This window comes from Oryctolagus cuniculus, chromosome 13 (assembly GCF_051225735.1).
Source record: "Oryctolagus cuniculus isolate XC-2025 breed Fujian yellow rabbit chromosome 13, ASM5122573v1, whole genome shotgun sequence".
Taxonomy (NCBI): Eukaryota; Metazoa; Chordata; class Mammalia; order Lagomorpha; family Leporidae; genus Oryctolagus; species Oryctolagus cuniculus.
In genome coordinates, this window is record NC_142879.1 from 35121590 (window position 1) to 35144850 (window position 23261).

Below are 23261 nucleotides of genomic sequence, written 5' to 3' on the forward strand. Positions count from 1 at the left end.
CACTGCCCTCCAGAGGGGGTGTCTTCTCCAGGGGGCAGGGATCTCATGGGCTGGCCTCCTTCCACTCTTCCACTACCATGCCACGGTTAAAGAGACATTCTTTTGAAAAATAAACAAATGACCTCAAACCTTACCATGTCTAAGAAATTCTGCTGTTAGCTCAACTGCTTAGTTGAACGGAGCTGGTGTGTACCCGCCCCCCACCCCCAGGCCGCTGGACCTCACCCTCCACACGCCCTCTTGGCCTCTGGCACCCGATTCCAGGCCCTGCCTACTCCGGGCAGCCAATCCCGACCATTGTGGGGAAAGCGGGGGAAGGGCCGGCGCCGGAGCCGATTTGGCTCCGCCTGTCCGCCCGAGACCTTGAGTGCCAGCTCGTTCTCTCAGGCCCAGTTGCTGCGCCGTCCGTATTCAGGCTTTCGCTTCGCCATGGGCGCCGCAGGCTCTTCTGCGCTGGCTGGCCTCGGCCTCCCCGCACTGCGCCTCCCCGCGCAATCCCGGCCCGGGTGGCTCGGGGTCGCCGCCCTGGGACTGGCAGCAGTGGCGCTGGGGGCTGTGGCCTGGCGCCGCGCACGGCCCAGGCGGCGCCGGCAGCTGCAGCAGGTGGGCACCGTGGCGAAGCTCTGGATCTACCCGGTCAAGTCCTGCAAGGGGGTGCCGGTGAGCGCGGCGGAGTGCACGGCCATGGGGCTGCGCAGCGGCCACATGCGGGACAGGTACGGCCGGGTCGGGCGCGTGGCCTCTCGGGCAAGCCATGGAGCAGGAGGTGGGGCTTGTCCTCTTGGGAAAGGAGATTAGATATTTGCCTCCTGCGAACTGGAGAATGAGGGCTGGCCTTTGATCCCTTAGCTGGGGAGGTCAAGCTCCTGTCTGAACTTGGTGAAGTAGGCAGCCCTGCCCCCTTGGACCGGCCCTCCTCTGTGGCAGGAGGGACTCTGACCTGCTTATCTCTGAGGCTTCTGCTGCCTGCAAGGCTTCCCATGCTGTCTTAGTATAAAGCCCAATAGCAGAAAATTAAGATGCCGTTGACAGTGGACAGGAACAAAGCAAAGCCCTAGTGTTGTTCAAAGACACTGGCTCAGCCTTGCTGGGGCTGGTTCCTCCCACTTCTCCAATCCTGGGAATTGTGCCTGTGAGGTTTGCTCCACTTTAATAAATAACCAGTGGAGTCTGCTCTTCTTCTGGGGCAGGGAGGGTAGCAGGAGGCTGTGAGGGAGAGTTCCCTACCCCGGAGCTGGGGATAACACTCGCTATTAGGAGAATGGTACATCCACTTCTCCCAGGGGCGCTGTGGTCCTCAGCCAGGAATCTGGGAGCACAGTCCTTCCCTACATGAGGCCCACGATACAGAAATTTCAATTTGAGGAGGACCATGATTTTTATGTGGCTGGGATGATTTAGCTGGGGGAGGGGTAAGATATGCAAGTTGGTCATTCAAGGAACCTGCTAGCGGAAGGCCACCTGCTGCCCTGTGTCCACTGCAGGACGCGTGGGTGCTCTGCTGTCCTCTTGGACAATATGGGCTCCTGTTGCACTGGAAAACATCACTTGCTTTAGAAAAGTGTTGCGTATGTAGACCATGTATCACACGGGAGATAGTCCATCCTCCTTCCCCATTCCAGATTTCTAATCCTGGAGAGGTTTTAAAACTGCAATTTCTTGAGAGTGGTATCCCAGGCAGGACTACTGACTCAGAATCAACAAGAGTGAAGCCAACTTGTCTAGAAGTTTAATTCTCCCCTCCCCCCAAGGGATTCCGACGCAGGAATTCAGGGGTTTTGTCCGAAGCCACTGCGAAGTGATGCTTGGAGCCTATTCCAGTGTGGAGGGCTTTAGAAGGCTGCTTGTCGCTGAAAGGACTTCAGGCACAGCAGTCCTGGACACCCTCCAAGAACTGGGAGCAGCGCATGCCCATGATACACAACCAGAGAAAATGGACGCACACTGCTCCCTTCCGTGCGTGAAGGAGTGCAGTTCCTTCACAGATTTCCGATTCTTCTCCATGGATCCTCTGATCATCAGAATAAAATGGTTGCTTTCCCACTCTGCATTGTTACCGCTTTGCCGTGACGGTCTGTACCCAGGAAAGTGGATGTGTCCTTGCCTGTGCTTTCCTGCTCCCGCTAGCATCCTACAATAAAGAGAACTGGATCAACTTTCCCAGGACGAGTGCTTGGGAGGGAGTGGAGTTAGGGAAGAGACTAGAGTGGCCAGAGGGCCATGAAACAAACACTTCTGCTCTTGATATGCAGCAGCTGGTGAAACCTTGTCTTGCAGATTATCTTATTGAAACTCCTAAGGATGGTGTGGGTTGCATACTATTACCTCCTTGTTGCAGAGAAGGAAACCATATCAGAAAGGCTGAATATCTCACCCAAGATCACAAAACCAGTATGTGCTGGAGGGATTTGAACTCAGGCCTGGGTGAGCATTGCTCTCACACTGTTTCTCTGAAACTAGGATGGGATGTAAAAGTACAGGGATTTTACTGGGGATCAGGAGAGCTTGGACAAAGTCATTTAACTCCGCCAAGCCCCAGTTTTGTCATTTGGAGAATGAGAGGTTGAACTTGTTGATCCCTAAGACCCCATCTCACCTAGATATTTTTAAAAATGAAGGATCATTAAAATTTGAAAGCAAATTTTGAAAGTACTCTGCTTGATAGCTGCTGTTGCCTCCACATGAGAACACAAGAACACAACTACGCATATTCCTAGAATGTGGGCAAAGGACTCATTTAATTCCTCAACCTGTGTCTTTGAAATGGTTCAGAGGAGCTGAGACTGCCCTCTGCAAGTGTGCTGTGCCTCACTTTTCTAGAGCTATTTTGTTCAAAGCTCTCAGCATGTTTGTACTTGAGCTTGGTTGAGTACCTGAGCTTTAAGGTGTTTAAAGTCCACCCAGCCAAATACTGGCATTGGCTCTCTGGTGCAGACGCTGGCAGGGCTTGGCTGCCTTCCCTGACCTTGCAAATCCTTGCTCTTCCTACCAGCCACCTATGACTTACATCTGATCACTTGCACCTCTCCAAATCGCTTCTGAAGCCAGCCCTGATCTCTTGGAGAAAGGAATCTCTCAGTATATAACCCAGTGTGTCTTTCCCTTCCCACTCCCTGTGTGTTGGGGGGATTTTGCTTTCTCCACTTTGAGGCTCAGTTCCTCCTGCTCCCCAGGTCTACCTGTAACTTGAGAAATGAGCTTGTTCATGCCTTGGGCTCCACCTCCCCTTTGTGTTTGGTCACAGAGGTCACAGTTGCTTTTGGGGAGTCTGAGCCTGAAGCTCCCCCACAGATCCCGTTACTGCATGCTCACGTTTTACCTGTCAAATCAAGATACCAACATTTAGTGTTACAGGGTAGGTAGGGACAGCTTGGTCATGACAAAAATCCATACTCCAGAGTTCTCTTTTCCTCAGGTCTGGCAGGACAGAGCTAATTATTCATTCACTGGGCATGATTTGTGTGCAGAGATGAAAAATGTCACTTAGGTTGACAGAGTAACAAGGTGGTTGGGGCATGCCACGGACAGCAACCTTGTCTTTGTCCTGCCCCAGTGTTGAATCCCCTGCAAGGCACCACTTGCCTTTTTGATCGAAGTGAGTAGCAAGAGACCTCTAGCCACCCCTTCCCACTGTTAACCCCAGCAGTTCCCCTCCACAGGCTTTAGAAAGGGCAGCAGTGATAGCCACAGGGAAGGGCTTCTCTTGAAAGAGATGGATGGGGCGTGAGAATGCTCAGCCCATGGAGGCGCTGACAAGATTGATGTGAGCCGGCGCAGCGGCTCACTAGGCTAATCCTCCTCCTTGTGGCGCCGGCACACTGGGTTCTGGTCCCGGTTGGGGTGCTGGATTCTGTCCCGGTTGCCCCTCTTCCAGGCCAGCTCTCTGCTGTGGCCAGGGAGTGCAGTGGAGGATGGCCCAAGTGCCTGGGCCCTGCACCCCATGGGAGACCAGGATAAGTACCTGGCTCCTGCCATCGGGTCAGCGTGGTGCGCCGGCTGCAGTGCGCTGGACACGGCGGCCATTGGAGGGTGAACCAACGGCAAAGGAAGACCTTTCTCTCTGTCTCTCTCTCTCTCTCACTGTCCACTCTGCCTGCCAAAAAAAAAAAAAAAAAAAAAGATTGATGTGCACCTGGGCTGTCACTCCAGTTGGAGTGTGTTCTGGTTGTTCTGGTTGTGTGCACATCTCAGAGGAGGGGGGTCCTGTCTGGGGATGGAGGCGTGTTGGAAGTGAAGGGTGCAGGCTTTGGTAAGATTAACTAAAGCAGGTGCTGTAGTCCATGTTGCTAAACAAAATACCTGAGACCGGCTAATTTATAAAGAACGGAGGTTTATTGGGCTCTTGGTGTTGGAGGCTGGGAAGTCCAAGAGGGCGGCACCGAGATCTGGTGAGGACTTCTTGCTGCATCGTAACATGGCCGATGGCATCACGTGGTGAGACAGCAAGTGCACCCGAGACAGCTTGCTTCTATGACAGAGCTGCTCCCCTGACAACCCGTGAATCCATGAAGAGATTGATTCATTCCTGCAGGCAGAGCGCTCACCTGCTAAAGGTCCCACCTCTGAGTATCATTAACGTAGGAATTTGGAAATTATTTTCCCAAAACATGAAATTCAGGGGGATATACTCCAACCATAGCACAGGATCAGCCAGGCCGCTGCACCCAAGGTGAGGCAGGGAAGAGGGAAGAGGGCTCAGCCCCAAGGAGATGGGGCTATAATGAAATAGGCAGAGATCCTTGTTACAGAACTCATCCCAAGGATGAGTGGAGCAGAGAGCTCTGCAAAGACCTACGAAGACAACACTGGCTTCCTCAGAGGGGTAGGTACCCACTGCGGCCCAGCATAGCCAGCTCTTGGTAAGGAGGTAGCCAAGACAACTCCTAACATGCCATCACCTGTCACACCCTCACATGCCACTAATGCCAGCTAGCCCGGCATTGTCTGCTGGCTTGGCTGCATGGAAGGGACTCTGTCGATAGAGAGGCTCTAGTTGCAAGACCATCTGCCAGGGTCAGCAAAGTGCAGAGACTGAGCTCCCGACACTCCATATTAGATGTCGTCACAAAGTTACCACTGGCATGGCTGCTGGCCCCTGTCATAGTTTGAGATGTCTCCCTGGGAGGAGCTGCCCCTTGTTTTAGAAGGGCTGCCCTCTTGATCCTGTCCACACTTGGAGAAGCTATGGCTTTTGATGGTTGCTCTCTCACCAGTGCCCACAGAGTTCCTCTCCCCCTCCACTTGTCTGCAGGTCCTATAGTGTTCTTGAGATTTAATTTTTCCTACAGGAGGAACAATTGTTTTAGCAGCCAGATCATTTGTGCAGTGTATTGCGAATCTGTGCTCTGCTGTAAATAAAAGCATGACTGATTGGGTCACTCTTCAGCTCATGCCAGGGGAATACAAAGTTGGGAGTTCTTGTCTAATACATGACACTGTGAATCTTTGTCCACTGCACCGGAAGTTGTGCAGAAAGAGGAAAGTTGGCCGACATAGGACCTGCAAGTCACAGTGAGGTGAACAGAGAAGAGGGCGCCCGCATGCTCTGCAGGCTGCAGCATCCCAAGACCTGGTCAGGGCTTCCAGGACCCTTGGGCCAGTAGCTTTGAACCATCCCTGGAAGGCATTTTGCTCTCCCTGGGGATCAAAGAGATGTTTAACAGGCTCCAGGGAAGCTTCTGACCATAGCAGCAGAGCCCCAAACCAAGTAAGCCTAAACATGAGGGAAGGCTGCTAAGCCAGTCTTATTTCCTGTTTTTCAAATCTGTAGATGTTTATGCATGGGCTAGACTGTCTGTTTCCAGGGCTGTTTTCACTAAACACACTCCTTTTGGGGACACCAATGTGTAGACCTGAAGAATTGGGCTGGTCCTTGGTAATAATCCAGAGATAAGTGCTGGGTCCCTGGACAGGCAGGCGGAGAGTTCTGAGAAAACCAGAGGGAAACTGTTGAGAAGATGGAGAAGAATTTTCTGAGTGTGCCCTTGTTTGCTTCTCTGCAGGTTTTGGCTGGTGATCAAGGAAGATGGACACATGGTTACTGCCCGGCAGGAGCCTCGCCTTGTGTTGGTCTCCATCAGCTATGAGAAAAACAGCCTGATCTTCAGCGCTCCGGGGATGGACCAGCTGGTGTTACCCAGCAGGCCGCCTTCCACCAACACACTCCATGACTGCAGGTGTTCTGGCTGGGGACATTCCACGAACTGCAACAGATTTGGTTTAACTTTAGGTTCCTCCCTGCTTTCTGTCTTGTTTGTTCAGGAGGTGATGGAATTGGCAAAGGAACTAGTTAAGAGACATATAGTCTGGGTCAGGATTGGGCCAGTGCTCAGGTGCGAGTGGGTGACGCAGAGAATTGTTTCATTGGTACCTAGGGTTAGGTTGAATCACTTAAGGCCTGGGGACCCAGCAGTGACTGTCCTGCAGAAAGAACCTGTTTATACTCACACATTTCTAGAATGGGAGGCATGGCATGCTGCATGGGGTCACAAGGGAAAGCGCCAGGGTTCATCAGCAGGCAGAGGCAACAAAGGGCAAGTGCGGTCAGCAGCCTTCACGTGGTTTCTGCAGGAAAAACAAAAGCCTGGAGGTGGCCAGGTTTCGGGTTGGCCAGGTTGAATAATTTCAGCAGGCTGTGGGGCATGGAGGTTGTCCCTGGTTGTCTGCTGCCTGGCCCTGGGGTGGTTAGGATGTACAGCCCAGCAAGAAAGGGCTCACGGGAGGTACTTGGTGGTGTGGACTCTTTCATGTGAAAGGCATGCGTGCAGGATGACTGGTTTACTCTCTTCTGGGATTGGCTGGCTCTGGGAGGGGCGGCCCCTTCGGCATCAGCAAGGAGCACCAAAAATACAGAAGAGCATGACTAATACAGGTGTGCAGGGGGTACAAGGTGCCAGTCTTTAAGGCTCGTCTCCTTTCATTCAAGTCAGATGCACCTTTATTTCAGGATATCCAGCCCTCCAGCCAGGCATTCAAGGGAGTTAGTGGTGCCTGTAGCAGCAGCAAGTTAGGGCTGCACAGCAAGGATGCTGGAGCGATCTGGAGAGACTCTACAGCCTTGTTGTCCATGGTGGAGATGGAGGCAGTTGTAGGAGGCACTGGGTATGAGGGATCCTCACCTCTCAGGCTTTGGATTCTTTTCAGTCTAGGGGAACCCCTGCCAGGCTGGCAAGTTCCAAAGCTTGCCGAGTTTTGTCCTTTGATATTAGGAAGTGTAAGAGACTTGGATGCTTGTCATAGACTATTCTGGCTCCCTTTGTAATTGAGCTTTTTAAGCATGTGGAACTCAGTATTGCTCAACGATCCCAGGGCTCAGAGGAGAGCCTCAGATAGACTGCTTGAACCCTTATCCTGTGATTTTTCAAACAGATTGAGCTACAACCCAGTTTTCAAAACTGTGAAGCAATAATTCACTGAATACAATATTTTAGTTAATTCTCTAAGCAAGCCTAAGAAATGAGTACCTTTAATTCTGCTTTACAGATAAGGAAGCCAAGACACCAATCACTGTCACACCAAGGTGGAGCTGAGATTTGAACCCACCTGCCTCCGAGGCCTTTGCTTTTAACACCTATGTGCAGAGAGAGAAAATGATTCTCCCTAATGACATATTTTGAGCAGACAAATGCATTGATGAGAAACACTACAGCCATCCCCACTAGACTGGAGGGCATTTGAGGCTGGAGGGTGCCTGCTTAGCTCACATGCGTGGAGTGAGGATATGGGTGTTGACTCATTGGCAATAATCGTTTCCCCTCAGGCTCTTTAGCCCTAGGGAGGCACAAGTCTTTCTTGGATGGAAAGCAGGAGAAAGGAGGCTGCTGTGGGGATACTGACCCGGGACTGAAAAGGGTGCCAGGTGGAGTGGTGTAGTGTGATTGTCTTCCTCACATGCATTGTGTTTCTGCAGATCTCCGAGAGCTGTGCATTTGGGCTGACCCAGAGGTGGAATCCACACTCTGATCCTTCCAGCTGGTTAGGCCTGTATTTATGAGCCATTTTTTTAATGGATTGGTTGTCATGGGGATGGGTAAAAACTGAAGAAATTGTATAAGATGGTATCTTAGCTCCGGCTGCTATAACAAAGTACCATGGACTTGGAGGCTTAAACAATAGGCATTTATTCTCACAGCTTAGGAAGCTGGAAGTCTAAGATCAGTGAGAGTATAGATTCAGTATCAGGGAAGGGCCTTGCTCCGGGGTTGCAGACAGATACCTTCTCCTTCTTAAAAGGCCTTTCTGTGGTTGCACTTGGGGGAGGGGGCAGGGAGGCAGGGAGGCACGGAGAGCTCTTGTGTTCCTTCCTCTTGTAAGGGCACTTACCCCATCACCAGGCCTCCACCCTTTTGCCTTCATCTAAACCTAATCACCCAAAGCTCTTACTTCCAAATACCATCACAGTAAGGGTGAGGGCTTCAGTACAGGAAATTGGGGGAGACACAAGCATTCAGCTCATAGAAGATGAGCTGAATAACTAAAAAAATCATAAAAAACATACAAATTTTTAAAAAATAATTTCTATCATAGAAGATGGAAAATGACAGGGATTACCATACGCAACACCAGCCCACTAGAGATTAAAACAAAATAAATCACAACCTCAAGTTGGAAATAGAAAAGTCCCTTAACAGAGTCATTTGGACAGGCTGAACGTCCTGGGTGTCACTTTATTTTTCAGCTTTCACTGGCAGGGTACACAGGCAACTGCAGAAGAGCTGGTCTGTTTGGAGCAGTGGACAGTGTGGTTGCAGCTGAGCATCACAGGAAGGGCTGAAGGCCAGGAGAGGGACATCAGAGGGACAGAGGGACAGAGGCAAGAAGGAATCTGGGCCAAACAATGGCTCCAAGAAGGGGGTTAGAGGGGAAGCAAAAAACAGAGAAACATTAAAAGAGCAGCTTCAAGCTTTGACAATAGATGGGATAGGAGGTGAGAGGACGAATCTACCTTTCGGACCAGGACGTTGGGCCTCCAGGTACCTAAGGGCCCATGTGAGCAGCTCAGGTGTCCACATGGATTGCCTTTCCTTGTCTCACCTCTGGAATCAGCGTGCTGGCGCAGCATCCACACAGGATGTGTGTGTGAAACTCCTCCTAGAGTACTCGAAGGTAGGGGCACTTCAGGGCAGTGCTTTCCAGATGTTCAAATCCCATTGGCTCTCAACACTGATTCAGATCACACCCGGAACCCTCTGCCCACCCCACATCTTACTTGTGGCATTGCCCCCGCATGGAAAAACTGATGTTGATAAACAGGATGATTCCAATAACAGGGTGAAATTGTTACAGGTCAGTGGTTCCAACTTGTTCATCTTACACTAAAATGAAGGCGCCTCTATTAAATTACTCAAAGTAACTTTTATTACTTTGAGAGGTGGTGGAGGGGGAGAGTTCCCATCCACTGGTTCCCCAAATGCCTGCAAAAGTTAGGACCAGAGGCCAGGAGCCAGACACTCAATCTGCGACTCCCGTGTGAGTGACAGGAACCCAGCCTCTTGAGCCATCACCTGCTGCTTCCCGGGGTCTGTGTTAGCAGAAGCTGGAATAGGGAGCGTGGATGGAGCTCTGCTATGTGGTGCAGGTGTTCCAAATGGCAAAACACCTGCCCCTAAAGCATACTTTTTGGTGACAGATCAGTATGTGGAAAGTATTTTAAGAGGTTTCAAAGAATGAATTAAATAACCATAACACATCATCTTTTCCTATGTAGTTATGTGGAAGATTTCTCTGGGCTCCCTGCTACCCATATGGGAGAACTGAATCGAGTTCCAGGATCCTGGCTTCAGCCTGGTCTTGCCCTATTATGGACATTTGGGGAGTGAAATAGTACATGTGACATCTCTATCTCTCTCTCTGCTATTATGGACATTTGGGGAGTGAAATAGTACATGTGACATCTCTCTATCTCTCTCTGCCATTTAAGTAAATAAAATAAATTAAAATTTAATGTTTTCTGTGTTCACTATGTGGGAAGGATAGGCACTATATTATTATCACCAATATACCAATGGACACAGAAGATCAGAGGAATTATGTGATTCACTTAAGGTCATGGAACTAGAGGAAGGGTTCCAATGTGAACCAGGATCCAAGCGCAGGGCTCTCCTGCCACAGGCAGTCCTCTTCTGAGAGCATCTCAATCCTTGCTGCTCAGCGTGCGCTCCATGGGCCAGCAGCGTAGATCTCAGGAAGCTTGTTTGGAGTGGAGGCTCTTAAATGCCCACACGGACCTACAGGTCCAGTGTCTGCGTTGGAGCAAGATCCTGGGTGATTCATACGCTTGGCAGAGTTCGGGAAGCTCTTCCCTCTCCCCTCTGCTTCTGCCCCACTACGACTCTCAGACCACTCCCGAGTCCCCTGGGACACTCAGGTGCCGCCAGCCCAGCTGTGCCATCTTTGACACCATCACTCAGTGCGTTGATGTCAGTAACCGAGTGTTCTCCTGTGACCCTTCCAGAATATTCGGTGTTGACATCCAAGGCAGAGACTGTGGTGACGAGGTCGCTCAGTGGTTCACCAACTTCTTGAAAACGGAAGCATTGAGGTTGGTTCAGTTTGACACGAAGTTGAAGGGAAGAACATCGGACAAACTTTTCCCTGTTTCTGTACAGAATTACCAGGTGAGCGGCAGAGTTTAACTTCACCTCTCTCAGCTGTCTTCTGTCTCTCTGCTTCCTTCTGGGCCCATGAAAAACCTCTAATGGGACCCCAGGTGGGAAAATATGGTAATGAACCAGGTGAGTGTTGAGGAAGGCACACCTGCAGGGATTCCAGGTGTGGAGAGGGAAGTAGACAGACAGATGCCTCCAAAGTGGGATGCCTGGGTGCATGGCGGATTGAACAGGGGAGGTGCCATGGAGGCACAGTCGGGGGTCCACAGCTGGTGGGTGGAGACTCAGGAGAAGCCACAGTGAGAAGTTTGGGGCCAAATCCAAGTTTCCTGAAATTACAGAAGCAGACCCTTTAGGCCCTCCTTTCATAGTCTGTGTGGCAAGGCCATTTCAGGGCTGGGAAGGCACCTGCTCCTAGGGAAAATGGCCCTGGGCCAACCACAGCCCCAAGACCAAAGCCTTTGAGTCTGCAGTGGGGTTTAAAATGCAAGTCCCTCGGGGAGGTGCTCCCAGCGCCCCTGAACTGCAGGCTCCCTGAGGGCTGGGCCTTTGCTCGCTTTATTGCTGCTCCCCCAGCTAGAGCAGTGCCCGGTGCCGGGCGGTGCCTAGTGAGTGCTTGTGGAGTCAGTGGCTGTGGTTGAAAAGTTGACTATGAGCAACTGACTGGTAGCGGACCCTTCCCTGTGGGGTGGCTGCTGGGGGCGGGAGTGAGGAACACCGGAGAGGAGGCCTTGCAGGTGAGATTGGCCCCCGCTGCTGCCCTATCCCTGGCCGTTTCCACGTCCACCGTCACCCCTGCCCCCCGATTGTCCACATGAGGTGGCTTTGTGCCTGGACTGGGCTTCGCTCTGCGAGGGGTGCAGCTTGTTTCCTGGGACGCAGAGGCTGCATGGTGCTGTGTTCCCGGTACAGGTGGCCTACCCAGACTGCAGCCCACTCATGATCATCTCGGAAGCCTCCCTGGGGGATCTGAATACGAGGCTGGAGAAGAAAATCAAGATGGAGCAGTTCAGGCCCAACATCGTGGTGAGGGGCTGCGAGGCCTACGAGGAGGTAAGCGGCCCCCTGCTTTTGTGCGTTGTGCGTGGTCTGCTGGCGAGGGGGTTAGGAGAGGGCCAGCTCACATCCTCTCCTTCCCTGAGATTCTCGTCAGCCTTGTGGGGCTGTGGCCTCATTGCTGCCGCTGTCACAGGCTCGGCACTGCTCACCTTCCAGTGCTCCAGCCCCGACGCAAGCAATCAAGTCACAAGCAGTCTGAGAGTGGAACACACAGCATTAGGTCAGGGATCATGGACAGAAATGGAGATGAAGGAAATAGCTGCCTCCCTCTTCCCTGTATCACCTGCCAATGCTCTCAAAGACCTGAGACTCCTAGAAGCCCCAGACCCCAAAATGCAGGCCCAGAGCCTGCAGGGAACCGCTTATGAGTAGCACCCGAGACACTGCTTGTGGTGGCTTGAGCGCTCTCGCATGTGCTGGCCCCCCTCTTGACTGACACTAGAACTTTCTGGGCTCTTCAAGGCCACTGCCTTGCAGCTCTAAAGGGACGAGACAGCCACGTCAGACCCCAGCAGCAACACAGCTGTCAGTCTGTGAACTCCACTTGGCAAAGGCTGCTGGGTGTGAAGCCTGGGGCTGGGGAGTGGAGTGGGTGACTCTCAGCACTGGAAGTCACGGTGACAAACAGCATCTGCTGAGGTCTTCCAGGGTGGGAGGCACCAAACTAATTAGCCACTTCAGATAAATTACTTTAAGTTACTTCATATAAATTGCAACAACCTTGTGAAGTCTGGCTTATCCTGCCCCTTTTTATAAGGAAACAGAGGCTCAGAGGGGCCCCAACTTTGTCTACAGGTAAGCAGTGGCAGTGGAACCCCAGACCCACAACTCTGCAGAGCCGGCACGATTCCCCTGTTGAGATCCCAGGTGGTTCACCCCGAGGGAGAAGGTCTGGGACACACTGTTAGTTCTTCCATGCCTTGGGATGGGCACATTTCTGTCTCCAGGAGTAGAACCTGCCCTTGTGGTTGGTAGATGTCCTTGTGGCTTGACCTTTGCTTAGAGCCTGCTAGAAATCCCCGTACAGGTAGCTGCTCCATAGTATTCGATGCTATTTTAAACATTGTATAAAGAACTCAGCGTCTTCTTGTTGTTATCTTGAATTTGTTACCTTGATCCTCCAGTTCTTCTTTACATGTATTAATTTTTAAAAAGTTGATCACCATAGGAGGGAGGAGGGAGGGGAGTGGGAGAGTGGGTAGTGGGTAGGAAGGTGGGTCTGGTGGGAAGAATCACAATATTCCTAAGGTTGTACTTATGAAATGCAAAAAAAAAAAAAATTGATCACCTATTGTGGGCAGGCACAGGGTCTGGAGCCCTGGATACAGAAATGGAAAGAGGGCGCTTGCCCTGCAGGACTTCCCCGTGTGAGAGGCACGGTCCTGAGACAGTGGCAGCGTGGTGGTGACACACTCAGAAGACACCAGGGATGCCGAGGTGTAGAGATGCCTGGAGGCGAGTCTTTGTCACACTGCCTGGGACACCCACATTCCATGTCCAGGGCCTGGGTTCAAGTCCCAGCTCTGCCTCCAATTCTAGCTTCCTGCTAATGTCCACCCTGGGTAGCAGCAGATGATGGCTCAAGTTCCTGGGTCTCTGTCACCCATGTGGGAGACTGGATTCGATTTCAGCCTTCTGGCTTCAGCCTGGGCCAACTCTTAACTTTTGTAGGCATTTGGGGAGTGAACCAATGCATGGACGATCTGGCTCTGGCTCCCTGCCTTTCAAATATAAAAAAAAATAAAAATTGTGTTTTTAAAATAGCAGTTCCCTTAAAACAAATTTTGAAAAAGAAAGAAGTAGTAATGCCTAAATCCATGTGGAGATGGGGCTGAGGAGGGGTCAGGTGGAGACGCCTGGCAGCAGCGCTGTGCGTCTGTGCAGGGTGTGGGGGCCAGGGTGGGGCAGGGTTGCTGTGATAAGGAGGGAGCCACAGCAGGGACACAGGCATGCCCGGCCATGACATCCAGGGGTGCCTGCAAGTATTTCAGTATCACACGAGTACTGCAGGTGAAGGAGAGGTGGCAGGAGGGGGCTGGCCTAGGACTGGCTGGCGGCCACCGTAAGGAGGGGTTTGGATTTGATACTGTGTATGTTGAGGAGCTGGGAATGATTCTGAACAAGGAAGTAATTAAGATTTGCATTCATCCAACAAGTATTCGGTACATGCTTCCAGCGTGCCATGCCCGGTGTCACACTGCAACTGCCCAGAATGTTCGATGAGAGCTAGGAAGGCCTGGGGCAGAAAGCCCAGTGCCACACTTAATCCCCAGGGTCATCGATCTCACATGGGGCTCTGCAGACCTTACCCGTGGCCTCTAGCAGCAGTGCGAGGCGTGTGACGTATGCTAGTGCAGCAACAGGGGCAGCTCACTCTGAGGGCCCCGGAGAAGCAATGAGACAGCAGGTGTGGGGGGCATGGAGGTGAGAGACGAGGGGATTGTGGAGGACATGGGAGAAGAAGAGGCCCCCACGTACTTAGGGACCAGCTCCTTTCTCCCCAGGAATAAACCCGATCTCACAGGTTCTGATATATATACAATTTAGGAGCCTCTTTAGGAAAAAGAAAGTAACTGAAGCAAAATTATGTGCAGGTCCTTGAAAGACCTGCCTCGTTTGCTTCCCTGTTTCTCCCAGTTGAAGGTTTCCATGTTGTCTAGTTGTGTGCACATCAGATGGAGCCATTCCATGCTTGTTAACCATCAAATGAAATCAGTGCTTGGTTGTAAGAATGCACGTTCCTAAAGACTGGATTAGAAATGAGTCCACAGGGGCGGTTTTCATGTAGCAGTTAAGACACCCATGCCCCATACCAAAATACCTGGGTTCGAGTCCTGGCTCTGGCCCTGACTTCAGCTTCCTGCTAATGTGTACCCTCCCTGGGGCAGCAGGTGCTGGCTCAAGTAGTTGGGTCCCTGCCAACAATGTGGGAGACCTGGGTTGAGTTCCTAGCTCCCGCATTCCTGGGATCTGCAGAATGAACCAGACGATAGGAATTCTCTCTTTCTCTTTTATTTTTATTTATTTTTTAAAGATTTATTTATTTATTTGAAAGGCAGAGTTACAGAGAGACAGAGGCAGAGAAAGAGAGACAGAGAGAAAGGTCTTCCATCCGCTGCTTCACTTCCCAATTGGCCACAATGGCCAGAGCTGTGCCAATCCGAAGCCAGGAGCCAGGAGCTTCCTCCAGGTCTCCCATGTGGGTGCAGGGGCCCGAGGCCTTGGGCCATCTTCTACTGCTTTCCCAGGCTATAGCAAAGAGCTGGATAGGAAGTGGAGCAGCCGGGACTTGAACTGGCACCATATGGGATGCTGGCACTGCAGGTGGTGGCCTCACCCACTACACCACAGTGCCGGCTTCTCTCTCTCTCTTTTTAATAATGATAATAATTTGTCCCCAAAGCAGCCCTGCCGTTTGTCCATTATTTTCTGAAAAGCTTTCTTTCAGGGAATATGATTATTTTTGTCGATTTGTCTCTGTTGAAGGGTAATTTGTTTTATTACTAATCACTTAAAATCTTGAGTCAAGGGAATAAGAAAAGATGCTCTCATCCCTGGCTGAAAAATGTTTCCCCTCCTATAACTTGTCAAACGTAATGTAAGGCTAAGGTAAGCCTAATTCTGCTCTCAGGCAATTGGAGTGAGTAGAGTCTTTTTTTCCTTAAATAACAAACTGTTGAGTGAATTTGTGCTGACAAATCCATTTGTTGTTTTACTCCTACACTGTGGTGAACTCACAGGAACAGTAAATAAGATCACTCTTGGTTCTCTGGAGGAGTCACCTGGCCATGCACATTTAACAAACAAACAAAAAGACCCTTACCATGATGATAATGTTGCTGATTTACTCTGTCTTAAATTAGGAAGCCCACTAATTAAGGACCTGACATATTTGCTTGCCTACCTAGCGCCACACTAAACTAGAATCCTTTCCATTAGTGGGGCTCCGTTAAATATTAAAGTGAAATGATAATGCTGGTAAATATTTAATAGGCTAATAATAAAAAAATAGCAAACCTAAGCATGGTGCAGAAATCCAGGCCACTTCTTATTGCAAGACTATGGAGCAATAGGAGACTCCACTGTGCAACATGTACTCTTTCTTTCTTTCTTTTTTTTATTTGACAGGTGGAGTTATAGACAGAGAGAGAGAGAGACAGAAAGGTCTTCCTTCCGTTGGTTCACTCCCCTAATGGCCACTACGGCCGGTGCTGCACTGATCTGAAGCCAGGAGCCAGGTGCTTCCTCCTGGTCTCCCATGCGGGTGCAGGGACCCAAGCACCTGGGCCATCCTCCACTGCCCTCTCGGGCCACAGCAGAGAGCTGGACTGGAAGAGGAGCAACCGGGACTAGAACCTGGCGCCCATGTGGAATGCCAGCACTGCAGGTGGAGGATTAGCCAAGTGAGCCGCGGCGCCAGCCAACATTTATTCTTTTGAGACCCCAACTACTTTGTACTTCTGCCTTGTAACTCAGAATATGGAGCAAAGTTTTAGAAAGCTGCATCCTGTGGGTCAGCGTGATGTGTTTGAGTTCTGGGGATGCAGAGCAAGGACGCTGAGAACAGTGTAATCAGCCAGTGCCTCTCATGTTTGTTGCTGAGCCCTGTAGGAGTGGCAGTCTCTCCTGAACTTTGCTCCCTGTCCTGCTGAGCCAGACTTGATCTTTTTTTTTTTTTTTTAATTTTTTTATTTAATGGAATGTCTTGTTTGAGCCAGTCCTCACTCCACATCAGGGAAGAACTGTGCAGACGCTGTGTTACCAGTCACTGGGCAAGTGCTTCCCCACAAGACTTCTGGAGAGGATTTGAAGCCCTGCAGCTATGGTTAGAATCCCAGCCCCAGTTCTCACTGGCGTTGTGAGCTGGGTCCTCCCAGTTCTACCCTTTTGCCACTGTTGAAAAATGGAATTTTGGCAATCGTCATTATCAGAACTTTTAGTGCCCACTGGTCTGAGCTGGGTTGAGTCAGGATTTTATGTGGGTGCTTAGATAACCTGCCTCTGCCCTGGCTTCAAAATAACTCCCTCTCCCTGGCTGCAGGGACTCCCGAAGCAGCAAAATAGTAGCAGCACATGTGTAAAAGTAGCGTCTGTCAAAAAAAAAAAAAAAAAAAAAAGTAGTAACAGTTGCGCTCACAGTGACTGAGCTGGAGAAGGGAATCCTTCAGCCATGCTGAAGCTGGGAGTTCTACCCGGATTTCCGTGGGAGTTCAAGGGCCCAAGCACTTGGCCCTCACTGGTGCAGTAGCAGGGAGCTAGATTGGAGTAGCCGGGACTCAACCCAGTGATCATACAGGATGCCAGTGTTGCAAGTAGCGGCTTAACCCACTGCGCCACAACGCCTGGCCCCTGCTTCAGTGTTTTAATAATAGAAAAACAAGTTTGGTCTGGGAAGAACACTTTTGGTCTCTGGTTCCTGGTCCAGAGCACCTAAGCCCTTGGAATTTCCCGAGTGACGAGTGATAGGAGCAATTTTGTTGTTCATAGCAAGCACCTGTCAATCATATCTGAGTTGATGCTAATGAGGTGACCCTTGTTGGGGTGGACAGGGCTAGAGAGGCTGGTGATTGAGTTCAGTCATCCAGAGGCCAGTGATTTCCTCACCCATGCTTATGAAACGAAGCTGCTGTGGCAACTCTTAGGGCTCGAGAGCTCCTGAGCTGGCGGCACACGGAGGGGCTGGGCTGGGCTGGGCTGAGCTGGCCTGGCTGCAGGTCCAAAGGGAACCCCAGCAGCCCCAGCCCCGTGCCTGGCCCTGTGCTTCTTCCACGGGGATGTTCCTGAGTTGGATGCTTTGCAATGATCCAGGAGTAGCTTAGCAGTTGCCCCGTTCTGGGAGTTGTCTTAGCAAATTATTGAGCCCTAGGTCGGGCCGTGGGAGCCCCTGATTCATATTGGGTTGGTGAGAAGCACAGGTCACAGTCTGGGGCTTACCACTGGCACCAGAAGTGGGGAGCATCTTATGGGGCTGAGCTCTCAACTGTGGCCCCTGCACTAGCTTCAGTGAGTGTGAAAGAGCAACTGAAACCTAGGACATCCCACTGGTGTCAGAATCACAGACTGACCTTGGGAAAGAGCACTTTGATTTTTTGGTAGTTGCTTTCAGAAAGACCCTGAGAAGCAGCTTAGACTAAAATAATTTTGAAATTTTGCTATTGGCATGATGAGGCTTGTGAAGATCAGAAAGGAAAAAGAAGAAAATAAAAGTGTATTAGAAGCAATGATATTGTTTATTACACAGAGTGCTCTGAGGAGCCTACTGCGTGGGTCTCTATCCTGTAAGACATAGCTATGTATACAGATGGTCTTGGCATATGAGGATCATCCCACTGTTGGAATGTCAGTGCCGTGTGAAAGGCCCCCCGAACTCAAAAGGAATCCTGAGACTGAAGAAGGGAGAAGAAGGATCTATCAAGAATAAAATAGTTTGTTCTGGCAACGTCTATCCGGGGTTGCAGCCCGGGATGGATGGGCGGTCTGTATGAAGTCGCAGCAAGGGGCAACGCGTTGTACGTCTGCTAATCCGTAGGAGCCAGGCGGAAGCCTGTGTTACAGCCTTCCTCCACTTGGCCTTAGGCCTCCTGCTTGCCTTTCTGAGCTTGTCAGAAACTTGTGCATCACTGAAACTCGAGGGTGGCACTTGCAAGGCCGGCCAGTGATCAGGTTCTTGTGAGAGAGGCAGAGGTGAGAATGGGGGCAGGAGGCTCAGGACGGTGTTACCGTGGTTTGCTGTGACTCTTCCTACAAGTGCTTTCTTTGCTCAGCAACTCCTTGAGCATGCATTGTTCAGGGTTAACTGCACGGCCACCTGCCCTTTCTAATGCCCAGACAGTGGTCCTCACTCACCTGCCTCGTGCGTGCCTAGCCGGTCTCTAGTGGATGGCTTTCCGAGCTGTCCTCATTGGTCGGAAGATTGCTGTGGGTCTCAAAACAGAAAAACTGTGTGTTTATTCACTGATTCCTTCTCTCAGTTTATCCCCAACAGTAGAAAACCACCTCTAACCGTGTGCGTACAACGCAATGTAGTCAACTTGAGCAGGCTAGAGAACCGGGAGGGACAGGGGTAGCACTAACCCTGTGGCCCACAAGGGGGCGCAGGTGGGGCTCAAGGAACAGGCTCCCAGAGGCGGGATCCCGCGGGTCTGGTGGTGCTTGTTCAAGGTCATGCGTTTCACAGCCATGGACACAGCAGCCACTTGTCTTTCCATCTTGCTCAGATGTCTGTATGTCCTTCTGTGGCTAGTTGGTGCTGAAGAACTCACCCTCTCCTCCATTCCCACCTAATGTGTACCCCTCTCCTTATACCTGTGGGTACAACAATGCAAATGTGTGTGTGTGTGTGTGTGTGTGTAGACTCTCCTCTGCTAGTCATAGTTTAAGTTTCCTACATTCAATTTTTGTTTTTTTCTTGGCAAATGCCTATATGGCTTCTAATGAAAGCACATAGCAAGCAAGCACTTGCCTCCCTGTTGTTTTGCATGGTCCACAACCAGCTCACCCCCAGTGCCTGTTTTTCAGGTGCTGCTTGTGGTGGAAAACCCTGTAGTCTTAATTCAGTAGTTACACAGTGTAAAGGAATGTGTAGCAGGTTCTCAGACCCTTTGCACAGAGCTGCGCCTGTTAAATGCAGCAGTCTCCCCTTAGCCTTTTCCTCCTAGGCTCCTTACTTCTTGGCTCTGTGTCTAAATACAAGTTCTGGGGACCTGGGTTTTGTAGACTGCAGAGAGGCTGCCAGGAGCAGGGACCACCCTCAGCTCCTTGAGCCATCTCTGTGTTTAGGGAAGACACAGAATCACGGTGAATGATGTTTCTTTGTTAACTGGAAATTTTAATTCCATACAGTACATGTATTTTCCTCTAATAACTGAATTCATGATTGCATTTAAACTCAGATGAGTATTTAGCAAATAATGCTTTATACCGAAATGTGGACAAGGAGCAGGTGATTAGGATGAGTGGTGTGGTTCTGCGTGGGGTCTCATATTTACACACTAATTAGGGCCGGTAGTTGGGGGTGCTTGCAGACCGCTCCTGGGAATCCAGTTTGCGATCCTAATCGGAGGCCTGCAGTTTATCGGAGTGGGAGCCGATGCTTAATCTGTCTTGCTAAGCTAGCCTCAGCTTTTCAGACTTCTCCGACTGTGGCTTTGAAATAGTGAATTCATCATCACTTGGAGAAAAGGAAATTGAACGAAGGGCGCCGGGTCGCTCCCATTCCTGAGGCCGCAGCGCCCCCGTGTGGTGACGCGTGCAGGGCGCCCCACCTCCCATCCCTTGCCTGTGCGAGAGCTGTACTACCGATCACACCCACCAGAGGTCGCCTTCCTCGTGCTGTGGCTGTGTTGCAGTCTGGCCGGTGACCCTGACTTTTACCAAAGGTTTACTGTTCATCTGTGAAGATAAGGAACACAGACGGCTTCCCTAGTTATATACAAGCCTGTCACCAGTCGGTAACTCCACAGTCTTCCCCTAGGAATGTGGCTTTGAAATGCTAAACTCACCCTTCCTCGGGAAAAAGGGAAGCCTGCTGGGTTCACGCCACCCAGGGGGCTCCCACGCCCGTGGCCGCAGCGCCCTCCCATGGCGAAATGGTATATACTCTTGATGGAGTGTTAGGGCTTGAGCGGGATTTGCCTCCCCCAACTCACGACCCTGCTTCCACTCTAAGTCTTAAAGACGAGGGCTGATGGAGTATTGATGGGGCTTTGTCGGCGAGGTGAGTCGGGGGGGGGGGGGGAGTCTTAGGACACCGGGAGTATGGCCTCAGGAGGGCGGTCTCGCAAGAGGGTTAGATATTTCTGAGCAGTGATGAGCCTAGTTTGTCTCTCTGCTTCCTGGCTAGCTCTGTGAGAGTTCCTATGCATCTATTCCACCATGGCCAGAATGCATCACATGCCAGGCTAAAGGGGCAGCCCGAGACTCTGAAGGGTCAGACAAAAGAAACCTTTTCCTCCGCAAGCAGCTCCTGTGGGGTATTTTAGTGAAAGTAGTGAAAACTCACTGATGCCTGGAGTTGAGAACATGCCATCCAGGCATACTGACTGTCCCTCACGGTTTACAACTCCAGGCTCGATTCTACATGTGAGTGTCCAGTTATAGTCGTGTCTTTTGGCTTCAACTCATTATGAAGGCTCCCATGTCACATACACTTTATTAAATGCATTTTCATGCATTTCTCCTGCTGATCCATCTTATGTCTGTCCAAGTCTCAGGGCTAGATGAAAATCCTGTGGAGGTATATAACCCAGATAACCTCCGTGCATGTGTGTGCCCGTATGTATGGGAGCATGCCTACATGTGAAAGCACACGATTCAGGTGTAGATACCCTCTGTGATTTTCACGCCTGTGTGCAGGTGGCCTTACCTGTCTGTGAGTTGTGCATCTGCACGGTTCAGAGAGGATCGAAAGTGTTAAAAAAAAAAAAAGAGAGAAAGAAAGAAAGAAAGAAAGTGTCCGTTTGGAACATGGATAGGGCTTCCCCATTGTAACTCTTCTTTGAACAATAGGAAACACAAGCTCTGTGTGGAGCACTTCCGGTGTGCCAGGTGCTGTGAGCAGTCTGGCTGTGCGGACTGCGTGGGTTCTGTGTGAGCACCAGGCCATCTGATAGGAGGGCCTTTGAGCCTCCTTGGACTTTGGTCTCCACAGGGGGTCCTGGAAGGTCCTGCAGGCCAAGGGACAACAAAATCTACATTTGCATGTGTGTGTGTGTGTGTGTGTGTGTGTGGTGGAGATTGTACATGTGGTTAAAAGTCGGTGGTTGTGGGAGACCTGGATGAAGCTCCTGGCTCCTGGCTTCGGCCTGGCCATTGTGGCCATCTGGGGAGTGAACCAGATAGAAGGTCTTTCTGTCTTCTCTCTCTCTTCTCTCTCTCTCTCTCTCTAACTCTGCCTTCCAAGTAAATAAAGAGTAAATAAAAAAAAAAAAGGTAGTTAAAAGTCCTGTCATCACAATCAGAAATATTTCAAACTTGGATGCTCTACATCCGCTCAGTGTGATGCTGAGAAAACTGTATGATCTCTCTAGCTCTCCTTTTCTTTTTTTTTTTTTTTTTTTTTTTTTCTCACTTCATTTGGAAGACAGAGCTAAAGAGCAGGGGAGAGCGAGTGAGGGGGAGAGAGAGAGAGAGCGAGAGAGAGCGCACAACGTATCTTCCATTTGCCGGTTCACTCCCTAAATACCTCTAACAGCCAGGGCTGGGCCAGGCTGAAGCCAGCAGCCCAGAACTCAGTCAGGGTCTCCGTGGTGGGTAGCAGGGACCCAGGTCCTCAGGCCATCACGTGCTGCCTCTCAGGGTACAGATGGACAGGAGACTGGAATCAGACCTGGAACCAGGACCCAAACCCAGCACTTGGATTTGCAATGTGGGCATCTCAGGTGACATCTTAACCACTGTACCTTCGTATCCTAGGGTAAAGTGAGGATTGTAATAATACCTCCCTCCAAGCTATGGGGTTGATTGAAGCCCCAAGGCAAACGCCAGCAGTGCCGCTGTTCGAGGGTGGGAGGGCAGAGTGGGTAATGACTGCAGAATGCCAGGCCCCACTGGCAGGTGCTCTCCACGGAGGTGGAAGTGCTGTGTGTGAATCAAACTGACTTTCCTGGGGTGATGTCTCCATGTGTTTTCTGTTACTCTAACTGGATACTTTAAAGGTACAGTCAGCTCATGGGTCTGGACATCCAAGATAGAGTGAAACCTCTGGTGAAGATCTTCAGGCTCTGGGGACAGTGCAGAGTCCCAGGCAGAGGGATCATCACATGGCAAGAGGGCCGGGTGCACCAGGCAGAGCAAGTGTGCCTGAGGAGCTTGCCCTTCTGTTTTCTTCCTTTTGTAAAGATTCATTTATTTATTTGAAAGCCTTACAGAGAGAGGGAGGGAGGAAGAGAGGGAGAGAAAGAGGGAGAGAATGAATGAGCTTCCGTCCACCTGCTGGTTCACTCCCCAAGTGGCCACAACAGCCAGGGTGGAGCTGGGCTGAAGCCAGGAGCCAGAAGCCAGGAACTATATTTGAGTGTCCCATGTGGGTGCAGGGGCCCAAGCATTCAGGCCGTCTTCTGCTGCTTTTTCTAGGCATATGAGTAGTGAACTGGATTGGAAGCAGAGAAGCCTGGACGTGAACCAGCTCATATGAGATGCAGGTGTCCCAGGTGGCAGCTTTAGCCGCCATGCCACAGCACTGGCTCAAGAGCTCACTTTTCTAACAAAGCCAGTGCCCCATGGCCTGTCCTTTTTAATTGATTAGTCCCTGAATGGATTACTGCATTCACAAAATGGTACCCTCATCACCCAGGCCCTTCCAGAGGTTTCATCTCCAGCCATCATTACAATGTGAACTTGGGACCAAGTTTCTAACACATGAATTCTAGGGGACAAGCTCAAACTGCAGCAGTAACAGGCCATTAGGCAGAGAGCCTCCCAGTTTTAACTCGGCTTCCACTGTGGCTGGCTTATAGACAACACGTGGGCTTGTCTTGCAACGTATATTTCTCCCATGGTGTCGATAACTCAGTCTTGTGGTTGACTATGATAATTGTGACAAACTGCGCCCTAGAGAGGGTCCCTCTTGCTGTGCTGACAACAAGGGCTCTGAGA

The 23261-nt window shown here is 50.8% G+C and overlaps 1 protein-coding gene across 1 annotated transcript in view; it reads left to right on the plus strand.

Annotated features, from left to right (window-relative positions):
* Positions 1 to 357: 357 nt before the first annotated feature.
* Positions 358 to 23261, plus strand: part of MTARC2 (mitochondrial amidoxime reducing component 2) — a 28809-nt gene continuing 5905 nt past the window's right edge. Inside the window, exons 1-4 of the mRNA XM_002717499.6 lie at positions 358 to 716; positions 6003 to 6176; positions 10454 to 10616; positions 11520 to 11660. Coding sequence (XP_002717545.1) covers positions 430 to 716; positions 6003 to 6176; positions 10454 to 10616; positions 11520 to 11660 — 765 coding nt within the window. The 5' untranslated portion in view covers positions 358 to 429. The remainder of the gene's footprint in view (positions 717 to 6002; positions 6177 to 10453; positions 10617 to 11519; positions 11661 to 23261) is intronic.